Source organism: Ostrea edulis, chromosome 7 (genome assembly GCF_947568905.1).
Source record: "Ostrea edulis chromosome 7, xbOstEdul1.1, whole genome shotgun sequence".
NCBI classification, from domain to species: domain Eukaryota; kingdom Metazoa; phylum Mollusca; class Bivalvia; order Ostreida; family Ostreidae; genus Ostrea; species Ostrea edulis.
This window is the reverse complement of record NC_079170.1, coordinates 56,047,010-56,073,969: the sequence shown is the minus strand read 5'-3', so window position 1 is coordinate 56,073,969 and position 26,960 is coordinate 56,047,010. Positions and strand designations below refer to the sequence as shown.

The window sequence follows — 26,960 nt, the reverse complement described above, 5'->3', positions numbered from 1 at the left end:
AGATCCTTGATAAATGTGGTCTTTTTCTTGTGCCTCTGAACCATGGTGTATTAACAAGTTTGAAGTAAAGACTTTTCAGTTGGATGCTAATCCAATTGATTTAAGCTGTTACACATACCCTTTGATGTATACTTGGCTCAACTGTACATAGTTTGAGGAACTGAGATTTAGCAATATCTATCAGATTCTTTGCCCTGTTTTCCCCTATCCTGTAATAATCTATATCCCTCTAAAGCTTGAATCCTTAACCAAGAGGCCATTTATTTCCAAATCTGGTAGAGACAATTATGATTTAATTCTCCAAAGATATTTTGTGAGCTAAAAAATGATACAACTTGGTATATCATTAGTTAATTTTCTGACCTGTTTGTAAGCGGGACTTCAACACATCGGGAGGGATTGCAACCAACCAGTTAAATATCCCTGCAAATCCACCTGCTGTTAAGGTCCTGCTCACACTTAAATCACTTCGACTGAAATAGAATGCAAATTAAGAAACTACTAAATATGTACATGTATAGGAAACATGAATATATTTATTCAACTCTTCATATTTAGATTTTAGAGAAGATCTTTAAAAAGATCCATGTTTAAACTTTAAATGCATATTGTAGGCCCAGGGCTTGATATCATGTAAACAAACTTAAGCTTACACTACATGAGGATGCTTGCATATTAATCAATTTGACAAAATTCACAACTTTGTCCTGGCCCTGGTGTGGGTGGTTGGGGTGCAAGAAAACAGTATATTTTCATATCATTGCACCCCTGTAATTCTTAATTTTTATATGACTGTTCCTATACATTCTTAAGTAAACCTTTAAACTCCTATTGTGGCCTTGTCCAAGTCATTTGGATCAGGGCTGCAAAATTTAGGCCTATGCTCGGCGCTTATGGCCTTTAAGCAGGGAGGGATCTTTTTTTTGTGCCACACCCGCTGTGACACGGGGCCCAGTTTTTGCAGTTTCATCCTAATAACTGCCCCATTTAGTCACCTTACGACAAGCAAGGGGTACTGATGACCTATTCTAACACGGATCCCCACAGGACCAGCATAGGTAGATAATACATGTATGTATATCAATAAAATGATGTAATAAAAATTGCCAATGTGCATGCACGTGGACCATCTTTTGAAGGTTCAATTTTTGAAGGACCATAACATTTTTGTTTTTCATCAAATTCTTCTAATACTGAGTTTACTTTTCTGTCAGGGAGTGTTCTCAGAAATTATACAAGGGATCAATATGAAACCTTTCTAGGACGATAGTATATCACTTGTAGATGTGCAGAACAATAGTCATTTTGTCTTAACATACATGCATGCGTATGCATGTGGACGCGACCCCCTATGGTGATATGTCTGATCCTATTGTAGCGATTGTGAGCGTATCTTAGGATTAGATTGATATTCGCATGTAAAACTTCGATCCCTATTGTGGCCCCAACCTACCACCAGGAGCCATGATTTTTACAAACTTGAATCTGCACTATGTGAGGAAGCTTTCATGTAAATGTAAACTTCTTTGGCTCAATGGTTCTTGAGAAGAAGATTTTCTCTGTATACGAGGGCGAGTCAATAAGTAACCAGCAATCCCATTTCCAATTGACCGAGACGGTAACGATTTCATGCCTTGTTTCAATACGTTTCATACCTGGGTACAAAATTGCACACGTATCAAGTCATTCATTAATAGGATATTGAATGTCAAACATATCCGTATAAGAAGGTTATGAATTTTGTCTGCAATGCTAGCTACCTTCATCACCCGATGAAACAACAAAGAAAGCCTTTTATTGTTTAATTGTTCTTTAAACAAACACAAAGTGTAAAGAAAACGTATGTTTACCTGTGACCTTGTGGCGTCAGGATATGTTGAAACCATTCGTAAGTCATGAAGTACATTCCAGATGCTGGGACATCTACAATACAACATTCACATGGAGATTATGTTCACCTGATCTGCCTAGATCTGACTGAAAATGGAATCATTATGTTCACCTGATCTGCCTAGATCTTACTGAAAACTGAATCATTATGTTCACCTGATCTGCCTAGATCTGACTGAAAACAGAATCATTATGTTCACCTGATCTGACTGAAAACGGAATCATTATGTTCACCTGATCTGCCTAGATCTGACTGAAACGGAGTCATTATGTTCACCTGATCTGCCTAGATCTGACTGAAAACGGAATCATTATGTTCACCTGATCTGCCTAGATCTGACTGAAAACGGAATCATTATGTTCACCTGATCTGCCTAGATCTTACTGAAAACTGAATCATTATGTTCACCTGATCTGCCTAGATCTTACTGAAAACTGAATCATTATGAACAACAAAAGGCCCAAGGACTTATATATTTACCTGCAATTCATATCTGAGTCACCTTGCTTATAAACATGGACATTTAACTAATGTCTAAACTTTTATTGCAGTGGCTAATTTGGTTCTGGGGATCATGGTGTGAACAGGAAACTACACTACATGAGGATGCTTGCACATCAATTTGACAAATCATACCTTTGTGGTTCTTGAGAAGAATCTCTTAAAAAACATTCCTATTCAAATCCCAATTGTGACCTATCCTCATGTCTTATTCAATTGGTCATGTCCTTCGGAGAATAGAATATAGTAATACACTACAGTTTTAAAACGAGGATGCCTGCACATCAAACTGACAAACTGCATCCTTGTTTTTCTTCAGAAGAGTGGTGAAAAAATTCCAATACATTGCTTATGCTAGTGATAATGAATCTGGGGATTTTTCTTAGAGAATGGCTAAAAATAAGCCTTCACATGAAAATATTAGTTAAAATTAAATAAGCCTCTACATACACCCTATTTCCGAAAAATATTTCAAAATGATAGCAAGATTTGAGTGATCTGCTCTTTTATTGATGAAATATAAGCATATAGATATATGGGTTAGATAGATCAATTTGATAGATTGGGCAAAGACTTTTCCAACTATTCCTAGTGTTATAATAAGGTCAGTAGAGCACGAGTATCAAGTGTAAGTTATACCAGTGTAAATCTAACAGATTTGGAAAGCATTGATACAGGTCATTCATTATGAAGATACAATAATATAGGGTTATTGAACTTATATTGGTGAATATTGGCATGAGTTGGCTGTGAAAATGCACGAGCTTGCGAGTGCCAATATTCACCTATATAAGTTCAATAACCCTTTTATTATATAGCTAAAGCATTTAGTTGTTAAATTATATCCCTTTTCACTCAAACTACTCCAAAATAGATGAGAATTCATCAATATTGGCAATGTACAATAACAGCATGCATTTCTTAACTGTTCAATATTTAACCCGTCATTAACGCATGAAGCAAACTGATTTTGTAAATGGGAACATCATAATTTATGTACAGTAAAACATTTTGCTTAAGTAAATATCAAATACCGGCTCTGTCAGATTCGGAGGACCGTCGTCTGCCATTTTGGCTTGTTTACGTCGTTACGGTAACGTCAATATTGAACGCTCATACTCGGAATGTTTCGGGCGCATACAATTTACGCACTGCAAAATTAGCGTTCAATAAATTCTCAGGATATTGAACGCTAACATTCTCTAGATTTTACGCAGATTTTATATTAGACTATTTATTAGCTATATAATAAATGAAATTACCATCTTGCCAATCCAAAGCTGGCAACTGTAAGCATTGTGCATTCAGATTTTGTTTATCATTTATCATCCACCAGGTTTGAAATAATTTGTATGTAACATATTAATGATCTCATTATTCATGTAAAATATCTGAAATGATACAGTGCACCAGTCTGAGGTCTAGAGCCCACTCATTTCTAAAACTGTGTTATATCAGAATTATCTTTCTTCCCCATTATATTATTCTTATCTGCTTCCTTATGGACCATTTTGATGGTCTTTTTTTAAAGCAATTTTTTCATCTTCAAATAATTTTTTTTTTAAACATAGGCCTTAGATAGGTCAATTTGGCATATTGGGTGAGGCAAGCGAGCTAGTGAAAAAAACCCATATCAACCTTATTACCAAAAATTAAGGTACTATGATACAAAATTATTTCTGGATTTTCAAAAGTGATTCCTTTCTGATCAAATATTGCTAATTTAAGGACTATACTGGATTGAGAAGTATGCACTCTATTACTTCATAAACCACAACACATCGGTTTGTGGGTTTTTACAATATGTGTTTTCTTCTTCAGTATGTCATTCAAAAAGGAGTCGTTCATGTACAATCTTCTGAAATCCAGAACATACTTCTCTGACCGTATACATACATGAATGTATATTAAATCCATTTACCAGTCACTTAGTCTTCGTCTAATTTGCCAGGATTGCATGTTCCCTAATCTAACAAAAGATACATGTAGGAACATGAGGCCCAATGGGTAACATGCTCACCAGAGTCACCTTGGCCCTGCTGTTCTTCTGATTTTTAAAAGATTCTTCATCACAAAAACATTTTGATCCAATATACAGATGTAATTATAAAACTCCATCCTAGCCCCACAGAGTCATGACTTGCATGATGTTGAGTCTGCTCAATATACAGATGTAATATTATGACTCCATCCTAGCCCCACAGAGTCATGACTTACATGATGTTGAGTCTGCTCAATATTGGATGCCTAACTATTAATATTATACTAGCATGGCCTTATTGTTCTGAAAAATAAGTATCTCTTTAAAGATCTTTGTTACCTATATTCATGTATTATGTAAACTTTCATCCTTAATTTTAACCCCACCCTATCCCCTGGATTCATAATTTGAAAAGAAAAAAACTTGAATCAACACAACTTGGGAATGTTTGCATATCAATATGATATGCTGTGGCCCTGCTTCTCCTGAACAGAATTTTTAAAATTCACTACATATGGTCAGATTTTTAAAATTTATATTCCCATGTAAAATTTTAATCCCCTATTGTGGCCTCCAGGGACCATGACTGAAATGAATTTGAATTTGCACTATCTGAGGATGATTGCATACTCTTCAAGTTCCTTTTGTTCTTCAGAAGATTTTCAAATTTTCTTCCCATATAACTTCATATTGTGGCCCAAACCTACCCCAGGGAATGAATTTGAATGCTTGAATCTGCACTACCTGAGAATGCTTGCACATTAATATGACTAATCCTGACCCTGCTGTTCTTATGAAAGACATTTTCTCCTAATGTCTAATGTAAACCTTTGATCCCATATTAAGCCCCATCCTTTATCTCCCTCCCCCGGGAGGGCCATGATTTTACAAACTTGAATTTGCACTACTTATGCTTGGATATTGATGTGACTAATTACGTTTATGCTATTCTTCAGAAGATTTTCTAAAAATGAAAGGTGAAGATAACGAACAGTGATAAATCTCATAACTCCAATAAGGAATACAAAATGAAGTGATGGCAAACACAGACCCCTGGACACACCAGAGGTGGGATCAGGTGCCTTGGAGGAGTAAGCATCATCTGTCGACCTGTCACATCCGCCATAAGTCCTATGTCTTGATCAGGTACAGGGAGTAATCCATAGTCAGTGTGCCAAGAACGGCCTAACAATTGGTGTGAAACATGTCAGACAGCATCTGACCCAATGATAGTTTGTATTGGCAAACCAGATCACTATAACGATCATAGAATTTGTGAAATGCTGACTTTAAATGAGACTGTTGAAACCCTTGTCAGTAGCCTGCCTCGATTTAAAAACTGATCATACGCAGAACAAGCTCTTCCATATGGAATCAGTTGAGAGATATAAACACCATACGAGGACTGTTCGATATGTAATATGTATTGTACCACAGCTCGATAATGCTTTGCACGATTTTGTGGATTATGATACTCTTGAATAGCTCTACTCAATACCTTTCCAACGGTATAAACACGAGCCTTCAGCTCCACATAGTTTTAAACTAATAGCCATTTCAATAGAGCCAGTCGTTGACCACTGTTGTAAAAATGGTTGGGAAATGGGTTGAGAATATTGAAGAAATTAGAGCTTATATAAAAATTCACACAAAACTCAGTCATTCGGTAATGCAGATGTTTACTGAATTGGGGGAAGTTTATGGGTCTGATAAGGTATCTTATGAGACAGTTCGTAGGTGAAGAAAGAAATTTCTGACTGAAACAGAGTACGTCAAAGATGCAGCAAAATCTGGCCGACCTGTGACTGTAACAGGCAAGGTAAATGTCTCAAAAGTCAGGAAAATAAATGACAGTAATGGCAGATACACGATTTGTGATAATGCCAAAGCTGTCGTAGGTGCATTTTATTTTGTGTATTTTGAAAGTACAAAAGATTTCTACCAGATGGATACCGCATATATTGACAGATGTCCAAAAATGGGTATGAGTACAGACCGAGTACAAACCACTAAGCAATTGCTCAAAATGTTTTCCAAATTCAATCAAAGACAATTTGCAAACATTGTCACTGGTGACGAAACATGGGTTCACTATTTCAATCCAGTAAGAAAACTTGGAAACTTGGTTAACTAAACACTGTAGAAGGCCTGTAGTTAAATTACCAAAAGAACCATAAGCACAAAGAAGGTTCTTTATTGCATATTCTTCTCATGTGATGGTATAGCCGTACAAATTCCGGTGCCAAAGGGCAAACGTGTTACAGGTTGGTATTACCGAGACGTTATACTAAAAAAGCTCAAAAAATATTATCATAAACGACGCCCTGTGTCATGATTTAGGCATGTTCGTCTACTTCATGATAATGCTCCATCACATACGTCTGATCTTGTGAAGCAATTTTTTAAGTTGGAGAAGGTTACCGTCTTGCCACACCCACCATACTCTCCAGATCTAGCCCCATGCAACTTTTTTCTTTTTCCAAAACTTAAAAAGTTTTTATCTGGTCGTCGTTACAAGTCCCGACAAGCCCTTGGCTGAGCCATAAATTAGTGCCTCAGAGGTCTACCTAAATCAGCGTACCGTGACGTATTTCAGAAATGGATTCAGAGATTGAAATTATGTATTTCAAACCGCAGAGAAATACATGTTCACTTCACTATTTGAGTTGAATGCCTTTGAGATATCATACAATACACATTACATATCGAACAGCCCTCGTATATCATATATTGCATAAATGTCCTCAGGATCTTAAAATTAGAACCCCGTGTTTTCACACAGTCAGATTTATAATAAAATATCAGGTTGCTTGTTCAATATCAATGTAGTACATTCAGCGATAAAAGTTCTGACATGATGTACGTCTAGGTATGTCGGACTGACACTTCTGGATTCTGGAAATGTCCACCTCCTTCGATTGGCAAGTAAAATTTAACTCAGCCTGTACTTGTAAACGAGAGGCCAATGACAGATTTCCAGCTGACTACTCACAAATACAGTTTCAAATATCTAAGTATAACCATAATGAAATTTATCGTCACAAACCATCTTTAAACTGACATTTACACATGCAATGTTTTGAAAATAGAATAACTATAATTGAACCCCCTGAATTTATAGTAATACATTTAAAAAGTCGACAAGCGTATGTACCTGTAAATACAGCCATTTTGGGTAAAATATTTGGAGTTTTACTTACATTATTTTGTAAATTTGTGGTGAAAGGGGAGGGGGGTCCCCCTAAATCTGTCATTGAAATTTCTGTTATAACAGTTATGTGCCTACATAATCAAACATCTCAAGGGGGCTAAAACGAAGAAAAGAGGAAAAGAGGGAAGATACAGAGATGTCAAAAGCATTGTATTTGTGATTCAAGCTTACCTACTCCTCCAAAGAGTACATATGAGAGTGGCACATACCCCCCACCCCCAGACCACACCTATGAAAAACAAGAGGTACTGTGAGCAATGCTCACTAAGAATACCCCCCGCTTACCCCAATCTCCCAAAGGGTGTTGGTAATAGGTATAAACTACCTCTTTTCTGAGTGTAAAAAACAAATGGCATGACAAACCGAACCATATTGCTACTTCGATGTCCAGTGCACGTGACCTTTGACCTTTTGACCCAAAAATCGATAGGGAACATCTTCATCCCATGGGTAGTCCATATGTATGATATGGTGACTGTAGGTGGAAAGGATAACACTTTAGAGCCCGGAAACCATATTGCTACTTCGATGTCCAGTGCACGTGACCTTTGACCTTTTGACCCAAAAATCGATAGGGAACATCTTCATCCTATGGGTAGTCCACATGTATGATATGGTGACTGTAGGTGGAAAGGATAACACTTTAGAGAGCCTGGAAACCATATTGCTACTTCGATGTCCAGTGCACTTGACCTTTGACCTTTTGACCCCAAAAATTGATAGGGAACATCTTCATCCCATGGGTAGTCCATATATATGATATGGTGATGGTAGGTGGAAAGGATAATGCTTTAGAGCCCGGAAACCATTGCGTCTACAGACAGACAGACGGACAACCCGATTCCAGTATACCCCCCCCCCCCCCCCCCCCCCCCCAACTTGTTGCGGGGGGTATAATAATTTATATCAATAATCAATATATCAATAATTTATATCAATCATATCAATCAATTTAACAAATGAAAATTTATTTTGATTTAATTACTCATTTTACTGCATTTTAAATATATCAGTTGAGATAAACAACCACAGCTGCATGCTGCACATGTACAAATGATTTGTACACAGAGTGGACATGTTCACCGAGTTACTTTGGAGAGAGTTACCCAAACAATTACATTGCACTCTGATTTATTTTTTAAAGAGTTGGCTGGTAGTGATGGAATAATTTTAGCCATGATAAAACAGTGAGAGTGTTGATTTCCTACTTTAAATAACTTTGGATTGGTTTTTTTTTGGAGGGGAAGGGGGGGGGGACCATGATATGCAAGATCCAAGCATGTGTCGATCCTCGTAAAAACCCCAGCTTTGAGCTGATGTGTTGCCATCATCTTTCGAGAATCAGTAGTTCTGTTCTGATTTCGTACAAAATAATTTGGCCAGTCGTTATTGGAGACATTTGTAAATAAGTGAATGTCTGATTTCCAATATTCGATTTTTAAAATTCTTCCCCCCTACAGTACCTCTAAGTAGCGTGGCTGCTGTTCCTCTGTAGATACTGCGGATACCACCTTCTCTGTACAACTGCTTAGCACAGTCAATGGGTCCTGCATACTTCTTAACTTTAGAATCTGCTTGAATCTATTTCACAAAAATGAATATATACGTGATAAAGATGTAATTCTGTTGCAAGCAACAAGGATTGGATTTATCAAACATTATCTGAACAAGAGGCCCACAGACCTTTTCGGTCACCTGAGTACTAGTTCAAAGTATCACTACTCCCAAGGGCTATGAAATCTAGAAAAAAATTTCCTGTTTTGAATATCTAAGCTAAATTGTACTCTTCAAGCTAAATTGTACTCTTCAGCAACAGTATAAAACAAGATGTGTTCTTAAAACTTCAATGCCATCAAAAGTGCATACACCGATGAAAGGCTTTACACAATATATGTATTAACATTATACGATAGGACTAATTTGGACCCTGGACCCTAGTATTCAATAGACTTTAATGTGATACATAATTTGCACAAATCCCTTTCGTTAGTTAAAATTTTAATGTTGAATTTAATATTGACATTAGCAAGTAAATTTACGATAAAAAAATTATATTTTGATGATTTATTTATTTTATCTTACCCCTATTTATTTATTTTTTTTTGGTAATTATTTCAGATGTCATGCGTGCAGAGGTTTTGTTTGCAAACTTCGTGGCAGAGCAGAACAGAAAAATATTTTTTAAAATGCATTGTGAAGAAGTTTTGGAGTGTGCCTCTGGATCTAGTGAAATTTAAATACAACATGGAAATATGTCTTTCAAATTTTGATGCGATATATCAATGGTCAATGGAATTTTAAAAAATTGTGAATCTTGAAGTTGGAGCAGAGAATTCTAATAAGGGGAAATATCGTTTTAAGGGATTTTTCCGATATCTGTGATGATTCTTACTTGTAGGGAATTTAAAATTAAATTTGTATCTCTTTGACAAATGTATCGTCTTTCTCTTATTTTCAGCCTACCTGTAGACGTCTAATAAGTTATTGGGTTTACCTGGTACTGTCCAATAAGTTGACAATTACTGTCCATTATTTTTAAGAACGGACAGTATCTGTCCTTTCATAAAAATAATGGACAGCAATTGTCAACTTATTGGACACCTACAGGTAACCTTTTCACTATAAGTGGATTTTCTTCTATATAAAAGCCTAAAAAGACAAAGGATTGCGTAACAAAAATGTTTTAAATATATATATACTACACCAGACTAAGTTCACTAAGGTTTAAACCCTGATACTAACACAACAAAGTGAATTCCCTATTGTGAAAGCACTGCTTCTATCTTCTTACATTACTAAAAACACAGATAACATTCCTGATTTATTCATTTTCATATATGAAAGGTGAAGATAACGAACAGTGATCAATCTCATATTTCCTATAAGCAATACAATATAGATAGTTGGGCAAACACAGACCCCTGAACACACCAGAGGTGGGATCAGGTGCTCAGGAGGAGTAAGCATCCCCTGTCGACCAGCCACACCCGCCGTGAGCCCCACATCCCGATCAGGCAAACGGAGTCATCCGTAGTCAAAATCGGTGTGCCAAGAATGGCCTAACAATCGGTATGAAACACGTCCAATCTAATTAAAATCAGATTCTAGGATACGCTCACAATTGCTATAATAGGATCTGACATAACCCCATTGGAGGTCATGTCCACATGACCTTTTGCTTGGAATATTCATGAGAACTCTCAGCCGGTCAGATTGCGCCATACAGACAATGATGGCAGTAATCGCTTTCCCCGAAGTTTGTTGCACACTAAAAAATTGTTGTTATCACTTTCGCAATAATGCCGAATCTATTCCGTTCATACAAACAACAAGACGTACGATATATGAAAATATACCCAATATATATACCCAGTATAAAATACACCGAAATTGAATTAATTGTGAATTGCGATTTATGTATGAATAGGGATGGGTATGATTTGAATTCAAGATGGTTTACTTAATTAACGTGAGGAATATAACGGCAGTCGATGTAAACGGTGCATTGTGAGGTCACCTCTAGCTGTGATGGGTTTTTTAAAACCAAACAATCGCAGCCATTTTCTTTGAATTGTGAACACCGATGACTTCATAGCCGACGCGCTGATTGGCTAACATAAAGTTCACATAAACATGACCTCTAATCGGGTTATGTCAGATCTTCTTACGCAAAGTATACGGTGCGGATCTATGAAGTCTGATTTTAATTAGATTGGAAACACGTCATACAGCATTTGACCCAATGATAGGTTGTACTGACGAACTAGATCGTTATAAGGACCATAGAATTTGCGAAATGCTGACTTCAATCGAGACTGTTGAAACCCCTGTACATGTATTAAAAGGCTATTCTAATAAAGTACACCACATACTGTGCAATAAAATATTTCACAAATATAACATAATGAAAGGTGAAGATAACGAACAGTGATCAATCTCATCCTCCTACAAGCAATACAAAACAGAAAGTTGGGAATACATGGACCACTGGTGGGATCAGGTGCCTAGGATGAGTAAGCATCCCGTCGACCAGTCACACCTTCTGTGAGCCCTATCTCTTAATCAGGTAAACGGAGTTGACACCACCCTGAAACCAAAACCCTTACCCCCTAGGATCATGAAATTTACAATTTTGGTAAAGGACTACCGACTCCTTCTAGATATCCATTTAGTATCAATAGCAATAAAGCAGATATTTATACGTTTTGCACATATACATTATATATATATATATATATATATATATATATATATATATATATATATATATACACCAAGTTTGGCCCTGTCCTGGAGTCAGAACCTCTACCCCGGGGATCATGAAATTTACAATTTTGGTAGAGGCCTTCCTGTTCTATATCACTATGCATTTTGTTTTTCTTAAAGATATGCAGATGCAGAGAAGTAGATTTTTGAAAAATGGTCCATTCTTGACAGTTTTTGCCCTGCCCCTAAGGCCCCAGGGGTGCAGGAGTCTTGAAATTTATAATTTATGTGCCTTTTGTCCTAAAGATGCTTCATACCAAATTTGAAAAGAATTGGAAAGGTAGTTATCAAGAAATTAAGAATGTTCAATTGTTAACGTATGGCGTATGGCAACGGATGCAGACCAATTGCAATAGATGAGTTTAAACTCAGGTGATCTAAAAACCATGGCATGAAATGTAAGGTCCAGCTGGCATAAGAAATTTACATACAAATAAGAAACCCCTATCTTAAACAGTTCAGAAGATATTGCCAAAGTTAACTTTTCTTACAAGTAGATCAAAATCCAAGGTCAAGTTCACACGGCCAAAAATTTTGATACCAAAAGTCTTGTCATAAGGAATGCAAACATTTAAATATGAAAGATGTATCAGTCACCATTCAAAAGTTATGAACAATGTTAATGTTTTGGTAAAAGTTTAAAAATCTGGGTCAAACTTCAAGGCAAAGGTCACATGGTCAAACACCAAAGTATAACAAGGTCTTGCCATACAGAATCTATAGACAAAATATGAAAGCCCTACCTTAAATAGTTCAGGAGATAATAAGAGCAATTCTCTGTAATGACCAAAATATTTCGGCACACACCAAAATGAATTCTTTCGAAAACTAGGTCAGAGTTTTTTAAAAAGTAGGTCAAACTCCAAGGTCAAAAGATGAAACACCATTCTGTCACAAGTTCTTGCTATAAAGAATCTATGTACAAAATTTGAAAGCCCTACTTAAAATTGTTCTGGATATACTTATAGCGAATTACAAAAGACTGGTTGAGTTTTCAATTGCCTGCTGGATTGATCAATTGTAATTTGTAATTTGCTGTAATAGGTTATGTTTTCTGAAAAGTAAGTCAAACCCAGATTTCAAAGTCATAAGGTCAAAGGACATGATATGAAATGAAAGGTCTTGCCATAAGAAATTTATATACAGATACAAATGGTATACCTTAAATAGTTCAGGACATATTGAATAGGTCACATCTTTATTAAAAGTAGGTCAAATCACAAGATCACATACCATTAGATCACATGAAAGGTTTTCCGTAAAGAATGTACACACAAAATATGACAGCCATAGCTTAAATAGTTCAAGAGATAGTTTTAAAGATTTTTCATATCTATCTATCTATCTATCTATATCTATATATACTACTCAAAATTTGATAAGGATCACTAGGTTATATGTGTGTAATTTACCACTAACATAACAAAAGACATAAATTTGACTCAGAAACGTGTTTACTCAGGTTATGAATGAAAATTCATGAACGGAATGAACTTTTATCAATACGGAATGCTTGAAATCTGATAACAACACCAAAAGGCATTTCTTACAAAAAGTTAACAGCAAACCAGAGAAAGAATTACACAGTTTTTGGGGATAGTCCATCATTACACTTAGTCGATGAAGTGTCAATACCGGGTATGGCCTCCCCTTGCATCAACGTGAACATTTCCATGATGCCAACATCAGTGAACATGACCGTTATGGTGGTGGTTCCATCATGGTTTGGGGTGGAATCAGCAGGGATGGAAGAACAGATCTTCATGTCCTGGAGAGAGGAACAATGATGGGGGTGCGGTACCGGGATGAGATCCTCTATGTTTACGTCAAACCCTACGCTGGTGCTGTTGGCCCTGAGTTCATCCTGATGGATGATAACGCCCGTCCTCATTGCGCCAGGGTGGTGGAGCAGTACCTTCAGCAGGAGACAATTGTCCGTATGGACTGGCCAGCGCGCTCGACGGACTTGAACCCGATTGAGCATGAATGGAACATGCTGCAGGTTGCCCTTTCACGCCGTAGAGCACAACCCACGACTTTGGCAGAGCTCGGAAACGCCCTCGTGGAAGAGTGGAACAACCTTCCCATTGGAAACATCCGTGTGCTTATTGACAGCATGGCTCGACATTGTCAAGCCGTCATTGATGCAGGACATGAAGATCTGTTCTTCCATCCCTGCTGATTCCACCCCAGACCATGATGGAACCACCACCATAACGGTCATGTTCACTGATGTTGGCATCATGGAAATGTTCACGTTGATGCAAGGGGAGGCCATACCCGGTATTGACACTTCATCGACTAAGTGTAATGATGGACTATCCCCAAAAACTGTGTAATTCTTTCTCTGGTTTGCTGTTAACTTTTTGTAAGAAATGCCTTTTGGTGTTGTTATCAGATTTCAAGCATTCCGTATTGATAAAAGTTCATGCCGTACATGAATTTTCATTCATAACCTGAGTAAACACGTTTCTGAGTCAAATTTATGTCTTTTGTTATGCTAGTGGTAAATTACACACATATAACCTAACGATCCTTATCAAATTTTGAGTAGTATATATATATATATATATATATATTTATTTATCAACATATAAAACTTTGATCCCCTATTGTGACTTACCACCGGGGACCATGATTTGAACAAACTTGAATCTACTCTATGTGAGGAAGATTTTATGTAAATTTCCACATTTCTGACCCAGTGGTTCTTGAGCAGAAGATTTTTAAATGACCCCACCCTATTTTTGCATTTTCGTGATTAACTCCCCTTGGAAGGGGGCCTGGCTCTTTATTTGAACACACTTGAAAGCCCTTTTCCCAAGGATGCTTTGTGCAAAGTTTGGTTGAAATTGGCACAGTGGTTCTGAAGAAGAAGTCCAAAATGTGAAAAGTTTATAGACAGACGGACAGATGACGGACAACGGGTGAACAGTAAAGCTCACTTGAGCTTTCAGCTCAGGTGAGCTAAAAATGGTGTATTAAATCAATATTCTCTGCACAAAAGTGTGCAATCAATTTTCAGCAGAAGTCATGTTCATTGGAAATAGTGTGCAATCAATTTTCAACAGAAGTCATGTTCATTGGAAATACATTGCAAACAACTTGTCTACTTGTCTGACTTTCGTTTTAAATGCAGCAATTTAATACAACAAATTTCATTGGTTTTAACCCTTCAAATAACAAGAAATGGTTCAGAAACTTATATGCCCCCATGGTGCAAAATTGAAAAGGGTTATACACTTGTATCATTTAATTGATAGTAAAAACTTCTTTCAAATCAGCAGCATAAAACACATTTAATGTAATCTAAAGAAAATATGAATTTAAAGTGACATTGAGAAAAACTGCTATAGGAACAAAATAGAAACAGAGACATCATTCCTTGGACATCACATGGCGCAACTTAACAATAACTTGTAAATACGAGGGCTTCGTACAATATAAAGAATGTTAACAAAGTCAAATGAACCAATCAATCTAAGCTTTACAAGTGAAATCATTCTTATATAATTCTGAAATGTAAGATATATTTGTTAAACATCTAACAATTAAGTTCCTGTCTACAATTTTAAAACTATTTCGTTACAATGTACATGTACCTGTAATAAACATTTGATTCTTTCTCCTGGGGTCATAATCACTGTGGTAAAAACACCGGCCAACATTCCAGCCTTGAAGAATTGAGGATACCTAAAACAGATGTACTAATCTCATGTATAAGAGATATAGTGTACCATTATCATTACATATGATATATATAATGTACAGTTATGTACTGTATTCAATGAAAAATTAAACCACAGTAAAGCTATGTTTGGTTGAAAATGGTCAAAGGGCTGTGTAGATAGAATGATAGACAGATATAGAATGTCAGGAGACAGACAGATGGACAGACACACAATTGATTTAGTGTGTAAGACATAACAAACACAATTAAAATGAAAGTACAATATCAATCAATGGTTTCACTTACGTAAGTTTATCATCAGGGTGCTTCTGTTGTAGTGATTTACCTATGCCAAATCCCATAAAGCATACAGCAAACATAGGTGTTACACCAGCTACAGGGGCTGCCATCCCCTTGTACAGTCCAAAAAATCCCTGCCATAGAAGGATAATATCTTATATATGTAAAACTTATACGGTACCAATTTTGATGCACCAGATGCGCATTTCGACAAATAATGTCTCTTCAGCGATGCTCAACCGAAATGTTTGAAATCCGAAATAACTATGAAGTTTTAGATCTAAATATAGCCAAAAACAGCGTGCCAAACAAGTGGAGCCAAATTCGTCCAAGGATAAGAGCTATGCATGAGGGAGATAATCCTTAATTTTGAAATGAATTTCTAAATTTTATAACAGCAATTAAATATACATCCGTATTCTACTGAAACAAGAGATGTTTGTAAAACACATATGCCCCCCATGGTGCAAAATTGAAAAGGGTTATACACACACACATCATTTAATTGAGAGTAGTATCATCAATTCAAAATATTGAGCAGACAATATCTTCCTATGTCAAGAGTGGATTGACCATGTGACCTAAAAATCAATAGGGGTCATCAACTCTTGAAGATGTACCAGTGTACCAAGTTTGATGTCTGTCAAGCAAAGGGTTCTCAAGATATTGAACGGACAGTATATTCCTATGTCCAATTTGACCCTTGACTTTTGACCATGTGACCTTAAAATAATTAGTAGTCATCTTCTCCTGAAGATGTACCAGTGTACCAAGTTTGATGTCTGTCAAGCAAAGGGTTCTCAAGATATTGAGCGGACAGTATATTCCTATGTACAGTTTAACCCTTGACCTTTGACCACGCAACCTCAAAATCAATAAGTGTCATCTTCTCCTGAAGATGTACCAGTGTACCAAGTTTAATGTCTGTCAAGCAAAGAGTTCTCAAGATATGGAGCAGACAGTATATTCCAATGTCCAGTTTGACCCTTGACCTTTGACCATGTGATCTGAAAATCAATAGGGGTCGTCTTCTCCTGAAGACGTACCAGTGTACCACGTTTGATGTCTGTCAAGCAAAGGATTCTCAAGATATTGAACGGACAGTATATTCCTATGTCCAGTTTGACCCTTGACCCTTAAACATGTGACCTCAAAATAAATAGGGGTAATTTTCTCCTGAAGATGTACCAGTGTACCAAGTTTGATGTCTGTCAAGCGAAGGGTTATCAAAATATTGAACGGACAGTATATTCCTGTTTAGTGTGACCCTTAACCTTTGACCATGTGACCTCAAAATCAATAGTGGTCGTCTTGTCCTGAAGTCGTATCAGTGTACCAAGTTTGATGTCTGTCAAGAAAAGGGTTCTCAAGATACTGAGCAGACAGTATATTCCCATGTCAAGTTTGACCCTTGACCTTTGACCATGTGACCTCAACATCAATAGGGGTCATCTTCTCTTGAAGATGTACCAGTGTATCAAGTTTGATGTCTGTCAAGCAAAGGGTTCTCGAGATATTTGACGGACAGTATATTCCTATGTCCAGTTTGACCCTTGACCTTTGACCATGTGACCTCAAAATCAATGGGGGTCATCTTCTTCTGAAGATGTACTGGCGTACCAAGTTTGATGTCTGTCAAGCAAAGGGTTCTCTAGACATTGAATGGTCAGTATATTCCTATGCCCAATTTGACCCTTGACCTTTGACCATATGACCTCAAAATCAATAGGGGTCATCTACTCCTTAGGATGTACCAGTGTGCCAAGTTTGATGTCTTTCAAGCAAAGGGTTCTCAAGATATTGAGCGGACATTATATTCCTATGTCCAGAGTAGATTGACCCTTGACCTTTGGACCTGAAAAACAATAAGGATCCTCTTCTACTCATAACTAACCCACATATGAAATATCATTATCATCAAGTGAATGGTTCTCAAGATATTGAGCGGACAACACATGGTCTACAGACCGACCGACCGACCGACAGGTGCAAAACAATATGCCCCCTCTTTTTCAAAGGGGGGCATAAAAATCACCAATGTCATTTTGCTCATTCATTGATACTCACAGCTAAGGAAACTTTAATGTATTTATCTCCTATAGGTGCCCTGCTCGGGTTCTACTGGTCATGCTGTGATCAAACCTGAATTAACACTTCAGAAGGTGCTTGCACCTTAATTTGACAAATCCTACTTTTGTGGTTCTTAAGAAGATTTTCTAGTACTTTTCCATACTTCAGTTTGCAAAACTTCAATTTTTTATAGTGCTTATGGGTTTTGTTTCAAACAGAACTGAATATTCATTATATGAAGATCAACGCTTGCATTTCAAACAGAACTGAATATTCATTATATGAATTTAAACAGAACTGAATATTCATTATATGAATTCAAACAGAACTGAATATTCATTATATGAAGATCAATGCTTGCATTTTGAAAAATTCTATCATGTAGTTCTGTTGAAATCTTGTAGTTTTTTGAGAATATATATATTCCTACATAAATTCAATTCTCTGTTCAAGCCATTAAAGGGACTGATTCACGATTTTTTATAAAAATATTTTTCATTTTTGATGTTAAACATTAAAAATATAACTCATTTAATGTTGACAGCCAAACTTTGGACCTTCTGAATGCAAGAATAAAAGCAATATTTTAGCCTTGAATTTGTGTTATGTAAACAAAGACTCTGAGTCTTTTTATGTATACAAACAAACAAGTGAAATATTGATTTTGTAATATTAAGCATCTTAATTTTGCATAGTCACAAATTTTAACTTTTAGATGACACATGTTACCCCAAAAATACTTGAAATGTGAAAGATATAATAAACTTAGATCGATATTCATTTCTTTTGAAAATTTCGTAAACAATAGCATACCACAATCTTTGTTTACAAAACAAATAATAAACTCTCTAAAATGAGCTTCTGTGATAACCTTAATTTTCATGTGAAATCTTTCAAACACATTAGACAGTAGATTTTGATCATTAAAAGTGAAAAACAAAATTTTGGGGGAAATCGTGAATCAGTCCCTTTAAGGCCTGTCTCTGGGAAACAGAATTGAATCTATGCTATAAAATTTCTCTGGGGTCATACTTTAAACAGAATTGAATCTATGCTATAAAATTTCTCTGGGGTCATACTTTAAACAGAATTGAATCTATGCTATAAAATTTCTCTGGGGTCATACTTTAAACAGAATTGAATCTATGCTATAAAATTTCTCTGGGGTCATACTTTAAACAGAATTGAATCTATGCTATAAAATTTCTCTGGGGTCATACTTTAAACAGAATTGAATCTATGCTATAAGATTGTTTTCCTTTATTCCTATATATTCCCAACTCAACTAAATATGAAATACAATTTTGCCTTGCCCTGTGGGACAAATAAACATCTACACTTCCAGGGAATTCATTAGTTTTACAAACTAAAGACTTTGGTCTTAAAGGGACTGGTTCACGATTTTTGATAAAAATATTTTTCATTTCGGATAGTATACATTAAAAATATAACTCATTTAATATGGACAGCCAAAATTTTGACATTCTGAATGCAAGAATAAAAGCAATATTTTAGCCTTAAATATGTGTTATGTAAACAAAGACTCGAGTCTTTTTATGTTTTCAAACAAACAGGTGAAATATTGATTTTGTAATATAAAGGATCTTAATTTTGCATAGTCACAAATTTTAACTTTTAGATGACACATTTACCCCAAAAATGCTTGAAATATGAAAGATATAATAAATTCAGATCGATATCCATTTCTTTAGAAAATTTCGTAAACAATAACATACCGCAATCTCTGTTTACAAAACAAATAATAAACTCTCTAAAATGAGCTTCTGTGATAATGTATAACCTTAATTTTTATGCGAACTCTTTTAAACACATTAAACAATAGATTTTGATCATTAAAAGTGAAAAAGAATATTTTGGGGAAAATCGTGAATCAGTCCCTTTAAAAGGATCGTTCCAGACACCAGATGGATTTTGATCAAAGGTGATATGTACTTAAAAAATGCACCAAAGAACTAGTTTCACTTTAAAACATAAAAACTTTAACTGGGACACCAATGCCAGAGGTACATGGATAGCATAAGTTGTCCAGGTGAGGCAATACGAACATCAAAATAGAAACAAATGAGTAACAGAATTGTTTATCTCACTTCTTTCTTCACTGTCTGCAATGCACAATCTAAAGTTCCTTTGTACAGTGGAGCCTGTCCTGGCTTTGGGATTGGCATAGTCTGTAGACGAACCTATAAATAACAAGAAATGTTTCATAAATTGATCTTATATTCTTACTGATATATCTACCTTTAATAAATCCAGTTTGATCTGTACGTATTAATTTATCAAGAAAAAGTTTTATTCTTTCTGCAATATACCCTGATGTTAGTTTATAGACAACATTTCAAAGAGTGTTGGGTCTCCAATTTTAGAGAAACTGTTTTGGTTTTCTGGCTTTCGAAATACAAGTGATCACCCCTAACTTGTTACATTCAGAAAAATTGTGCTTCTCATGGGAGTTATTCATTGCTCGGGTGACAAAGGAACCAATACCTTTCCAGAAAAATTTAATAAATTCCCATGTGAATCCATCCGAGCCTGGGGTTTTATCATTTTTCATTTTTTAAGAAAGTCAAACACCTCTTTTTCAGTTGGCATGCCTTGTATGCTAAAATGTTATTCATCATAAGTCAGTTTAGGAATATTAATTTATCTATTAAGATTATTACAAAAGTTATCATTTTCCATAACAACTAGTTTTTTTTATAAAGGATCTTTTTTCTCCTTTTGCATGTAGTTGATTCATTCTCTTTTTCTATTCTAGGTATTTGTTTACAAATATAATTTCTAGTTTCTAAGAGGCGAGATCAAAAGTTCAATGTCTGACAAAAAACTAAATTCATATAGTTTTCACCAAGAACCCCCCCCCCCCCCCCCCCCCCCCCCCCCCCCATTTAAAACTAAATATGATGAATGTTGAAACTAATCCATTAACAATTAAAAACATACGATTATAAATAAAACTCTGTATTATACCCTTTCTGCTATTTATTCACAAATCAAAACTATTAAATGTTCATTAAAATGTATGTGGTTTTTAAAAGTCACTTGTCATTTTTCTTTTCCCACTAATGTGTAATCTATGTCGGATGATAGAAACTAACGGGAGATTTTATTCCCCCTCCCCCTAACTATTTGAATTTAGATTTTTATCCAACATCGATCATTTGATCTCGCCCCTAAAGAACAGAAATATTTAGTAGGCTTTTCTCCTTCATCGATCCACTTTACTCGAGCTCTAACAGCTTAACGTTCCTTCATCTTAGATTTACGCATTCTTTCTAGTTCTTTTTGTTTTACTATTGAAATATCTGACACATTGTCATTTAAATTGTACCAAATCTTGGATTTCTTTTTTAAGATCATCTTCCATTTTTGTCATTCTTTTTTTCTTGTATGTTGAGTAGGAGATAGTCTTAACCCTAATTTCTGTTAGTAAAATACATACATGTATCTAAAAACAGCTGATCACAAATTGTAAAAGATAAGGATGCATTATCTATTAACCTAATTTTGTCAGTACTGTAAACTGGGCAAACATATTGAGCTTTCACCTCATTCATTTTTTCTTTAATTAAATCAACATTATATGCTTTATCAGTAAGTAGAGAATTTCCAAATTTCCAAAATCTGGAACCTTTAATTAATAAAATTATTAATTTTCAAAACTTAACAGAACTGGAGAGTGGTCAGATCGATAACTATTTTCATATTCAACACACATTGTTGAAGATAATAAAGATTCTGATACAAAGAAAAAGTCTAATCTACCAGGTAGCTTGTTTACTGGGTGATTTTTTCCTCCATGAAAAACGTTTTCTTTGTGGGTACATTTCACGAAAAACATCTTTTCATTTAGGGTATCCATTAGATGAAAAACTTTTAGTCTTGCTTTAGGGTTATTTATATTTTTATAATTCATAGACTCTAGTTCTTTATCCATCATCAAATTGAGATCCCCTGCCATAATAATATGGTGTTTATAGTGTTAAATCTAAAGCAAACTTTAGCATTTTGGCTGGCACCATGCCCTTTTTAACTGCGCCATGTCCTTTTTTATCTTTATTTTACAAGGTTGATTGAAAAGTTTAAAGTCAAGGCAGCAGGTATTAACTTTTAAAGAGGCTAAAGTGTCCCGAAATTGTCTTTCCTGTGATGAAAAGTGCCCTTTTGAGCATATGATATGTGTGCCCTCTCTAGATCCTAGATTTTACACTAAAAAACATAAATGTCCATAATTCTTGACAATAAATTAGAGTAAAAACTTGGTGAATCTGATACAGGACTTTAAAAATAATGATTTGATATAAAACCCTGGGAGAAAACTAAAATAGGCTGTTTCTGCTGCCTAATTTCATTCAATACATGTACAGTATGTATTTGGCAAATAGATATTGTTTAAATTGAACCTGATAAAAGCATGAACATTACAAAATATGTGTACATGTAGATGCGCTCGCTCAAATGGTAGCACCGTCAACATATTATATATTTCCAAGTGAATAAATATTTCTATTTCTAATTTACTGTACATACATAACTGAATTACGATTAATATATGTTGACGGTGCTACCGTTTGAGCAAGCGCAGTTACTAACATATACACATATTTTGTAATGTTCATGCTTTGACCATTCGACCAGATTCAATTTAAACAATATCTATTTGCCAAATACCCAGTACATGAATGAGATTAGGCAGCAGAAACAGCCTATTTAGTTTTCTCCTGGATCTTTATATCAAATAATTATTTAAGTCCTCTATCAAGTTCTTGCTACATTTACATCACTCCAAAATTCCCAGCATGAACATTTTACAAACATATTATTCATGAATGTGATTTAAATATTTTTATGCCATATACATTATATTTCTGCTGCCTTCACTGTGACTTGTTCTGAACTTTGAACATAAAACACATTTCAATATAATGATAATTTTGAATAAATCGATAAATTCAACACTATTGCATACATGCATGGATCCAGAATTTTTCTCTGTTTAACCCCCCCCCCCCCCCCTCATGCGCACCTATCTAATTTTTTAAAAATCAAATTCATATAACAATCTTCTTATAGCAATGGCATGTTTCAAAAGAAGAAATTATAGAGCAATATTTATAATATTGTACATAATCCTAATTTTAACACAGTGACAATAATGAAATATTTCAATATACATGTAGTTGAGCCCTTCTCCACTGTTATGAGGATACATTAAAAATAAAATTTATTAAAAAAACTAGAATTAATTAATGATTTTTCAGTCGTTAATAGCACGTGCCATGGTTTGTTATCAGAGGGGGAGGGGGTGTCCATCGTGGTTTGCATTATCGGACGTGCCAAGAAAATAGCTTTAGACGCAGAAAAAACAAAGATTTTCTTTAAAAAATGTTTTGGTAAAATTCATTGATTTTTTTCCAATCTTTTTAAATAGCTTAAATCAATGGGAAAAAACCGACATTCCACTGATGGATTATTTAGTTTTAAATATTGGAATAGGAGGGAGGTACATGTACGCTTACACAGTCCATAACTTTATAGTTTGACAGAATAACTTAAAAAGCAATAACTTTCAAAGCATATATTATCCCGTGGGGATCCAGGTTAGAATAGGTCCTCAGTACCCCTTGCTTGTTGTAAGAGGCGACTAAATGGGGCGGTCCTTGGGATGAGACCCAAAGCGCCGAGCATAGGCGTAAATTTTGCAGTCCTTCACCTGCAATGGTGATGTCTCCATATGAGTGAAATATTCTCGAGAGGGACGTTACACAATATTCAATCAACCAATTAAAAGCATATGAATCCCATTAATTGCAAGAAAAGTTCTTGTATTGGATGTGCGTAGGTTTTTTTTTCTCTTTTACAGTTCGTCTTGCGATTGAGCTTTACATCGGTCAATTTCTTTTTTTAAATTCAGTACTTGTGCTCCCTCACATAGTTTAACAAGTTAGTCTCTTTTTTTTCTTTTTTCTTCTTGTAAGAATAATCAGTTCCTAGGTATATACATTTATAATTTTACTCGATAAATGTAAAAGAAAGTCCATAATAACCGGAAATGACATTGTTCATGGCCATCATGTGTGTCTATGAGGATTATTTTTATGGTGGATCAATGGCATATATATTGAAATTACTGTATTAAAAAGAACTTTGGGGTGGGTGGTGATAAAAGCAGAATTTTAGAGCTATTTTAAATCAAGTATCAAGTAAAAATTTGTTTCATTCCTTGTTTTTTTTATTAGGAAATGGTATGGTACAGTCTTTTGCCCAGTTCCAGATGATTGCCAGTTTCGAATCACTTTGTAATTATCATTAAAAATACTTAATTAATGAAATGATTTTTACTTAGAAAGGTAAATCATGTTGAAAATGATTGCTGAGGGATACAAAACTGTTGTAATTTTTATCCAACCCAGGTTTATTACTTGCCATATACTTCTTTAATACATTAAGACTTCGACATCTTGGTCACTTACACGCTTGGGAAAAAATCACACTGGAGGGAAAAGTTGTCTGTAGCTAAAGAATAACCAAGTTTTCTGCACACAAAAATTGATATATCTTTCAGCAAATGCATCAATAAATATTTCTTCAGTGGATGCATTATTGTAGTTGAGATGCCTTACCAAAGAGACACCATCTGCTTGTCCAATTCCAGATCAGTCGTGTCAACTACTGTCATATGCGACTTGTTGAACTTAGTTTTAAACTTCGAACAATATTTCAGTTTATATTAAATGCACTGTTAGAATTATAGAAGTAGTGTCAGATATAATACACAAACATTTTTTTTTTATAAACACAATAAACTACTTTTTTTCCTGATTACCAAAATGAATAATGCCCATACACACATACATACACCCCTTAAATGCATTTTAAAATGAGAAAATCGGGACAGTAAATATACCATGTATTGCATTCAGATTTACATCTTGAAATTGATATTTAAAATGTATACTGTAGTCTAGCTGTAATAATGTAGCCCTATCCAATTTTTTTTTATTCTGACGTTTTAGGGATAGGGCTACAATTCCATAGGATCTCCGTAATGGTGCAAAATAATTTTATGAATAACCAATAATAAACTCTGTGTATTAGTCCCAAATGTTGTTTACACCAAAAGGAGTACCAACTTTGTGCTCGGGCATGTCTAATAAACGTGTTTTTCATTAAATATAATGTACAGCATGCAAAATTCTTCGTCTGCTCCACCATGCTTGTTATCGCGAGATCTCATAGGTGGATCTAATGAAAGCCTAAACATTGACAATCAGCGCGAAAATGTAGTTACTCGAGCCACTTCGACAAAGAAAGGAAAATCATATTGTTGCAGAAAGAATTTACACTCTGCTGTTCGGTTTTTAACTTGATATTTAATTCAAACCTTTTCAATACCGACGAAATAGCTTTCGCCTCCATACTTGTCCATTGATGTAAATACTACCTTATATGGCATATGCAAATGACTTGACAATCGGAAGTTGAAACTTCAGTACATCAAACATGGCACACAAATATGAATCGAGGAATTGGAATGTATCGAAATTGTTGAAAACGATAGAATAGAGCCTCACAAATCTAAAGTTGAAGGTTGTAAATTTATATATTGACTAAGAAACATAGAATATCATTTTATTTACGTAAAGAAAGTCAGGAAATGTTTAGAATGAGCGCAAATGTTGCGGGAGTGAATCACTCCCGCATTTGCACCATTACGGAGATCCTAAGGAGTTGTAGCCCTCTCCCTAAAAAAAAAAAAAAAAAAAAAATCAGAGAGGGCTGCATTATTGCAGCTAACTGTAGTCAATTCAATTTTAAGCATATTAATATACATGTATGACTGTATCATTTTTTCTTCCCAACCTCGCCAACTCCACAAGAAAATGCCGAAGGATTGTTATCCCGGGTAGATATAATGTTAGATCATAAACACACTCAGGGAAAGATAATTATTAATGTTGATTAAGAGAATTTTGAATGCCACAATTTTGGCTATGCCAATGCCTAAATGTGAAGTATTGAACATTGTTCAATATATATAACATAAATAATGGAAAGATTAATTTAAACTAGTGTTTGATTTTATTTTATTTCTATAAAAACTAGGTATATATTAAGTGAAATAAACATACACACGTACTGATTTAAAGTTTCTTATGGAAAATGCAAAGGCCGGTGATATTTACCACGATTTTTAAATAATTTTCGTTATTTTTGCATTTTAGTAACTTCTGATCTTCTCACAAGACGATTAAATCCTACAGTATATTCGTGGATTATACCGCTAGCAATCGTTAATGAAAATGTGATCCGGAACAAGGGAGTAGGCAAACGACTGTATAGACCCCTGCTATTATCATTACAGACAAAATTACTGGTTCCTGTGTCTACCCTATCAGTAATCTCGACTGAGATTCGGCTCGGCTGAATATCTGGACTGACGCCTTCACCGGTGAAGGCGTCAATCCAAATATTCTGCAAAGCATATAAAAATACCTTAATGGTGTCTAAAGGATGTCCAGCAACAACTAAACAAACTCCACCAATTCCACCTGATATAAAATCTTTATATGGGTTTGTTTTCCCCATCTTTTCAATTTTCGACCTACGGTTCCGTGGTTAACTTTGGCCAATCTAAGCCTGGTTTGTGACCGATACAAATAGGAAGCAGATATGCGCTCGCTTTTATCCAGAACCAAACATACACACCATCTATTTCCGAATTATTAGGATAACTCTATGTATGTAGAAACACCCAAATTTATTCAAGTCCAAATATCAACAAATTTTAAAAACATGAATTTCACAAAGTCAGGTTTTGATATATACATATCTGAATTTAACAAAGATCAAAATAGAAAAGTTCACAAAGAAAAACTTAATTTCACAAAGAAATTCTCTCATGCAAAATCACACATGTCTCAACTCTGACAGATCCGCCTACTTGGGTGACAGGGGCGGATCCAGGAATTACGGGGGCGCAACTTTATGAGGCAGGGGGTCTGGAGGCTGCCTTGGGGCCTCCAGTGGGACCAGGGGACGAAACCCACGG

At 35.3% G+C, this 26,960-nt stretch overlaps 1 protein-coding gene across 2 annotated transcripts in view; it reads right to left on the bottom strand.

Annotated features, from left to right (window-relative positions):
• LOC125653343 (mitochondrial carnitine/acylcarnitine carrier protein-like) overlaps window positions 1–26,599 on the bottom strand; it is a 32,681-nt gene extending 6,082 nt beyond the window's left edge. Inside the window, exons 1-7 of one of the 2 annotated variants that reach the window (XM_056144781.1) lie at window positions 26,405–26,599; window positions 19,999–20,091; window positions 15,827–15,954; window positions 15,453–15,543; window positions 9,048–9,165; window positions 1,851–1,923; window positions 364–473 (exon numbers count right to left, since the gene is read on the bottom strand). In XM_056144781.1, the coding sequence (XP_056000756.1) occupies window positions 364–473; window positions 1,851–1,923; window positions 9,048–9,165; window positions 15,453–15,543; window positions 15,827–15,954; window positions 19,999–20,091; window positions 26,405–26,497 (706 nt within the window). In that variant the 5' untranslated portion in view covers window positions 26,498–26,599. The remainder of the gene's footprint in view (window positions 1–363; window positions 474–1,850; window positions 1,924–9,047; window positions 9,166–15,452; window positions 15,544–15,826; window positions 15,955–19,998; window positions 20,092–26,404) is intronic. The other variant, XM_056144780.1, reaches the window with a different exon arrangement.
• Between the last annotated feature and the right edge of the window lie 361 nt (window positions 26,600–26,960).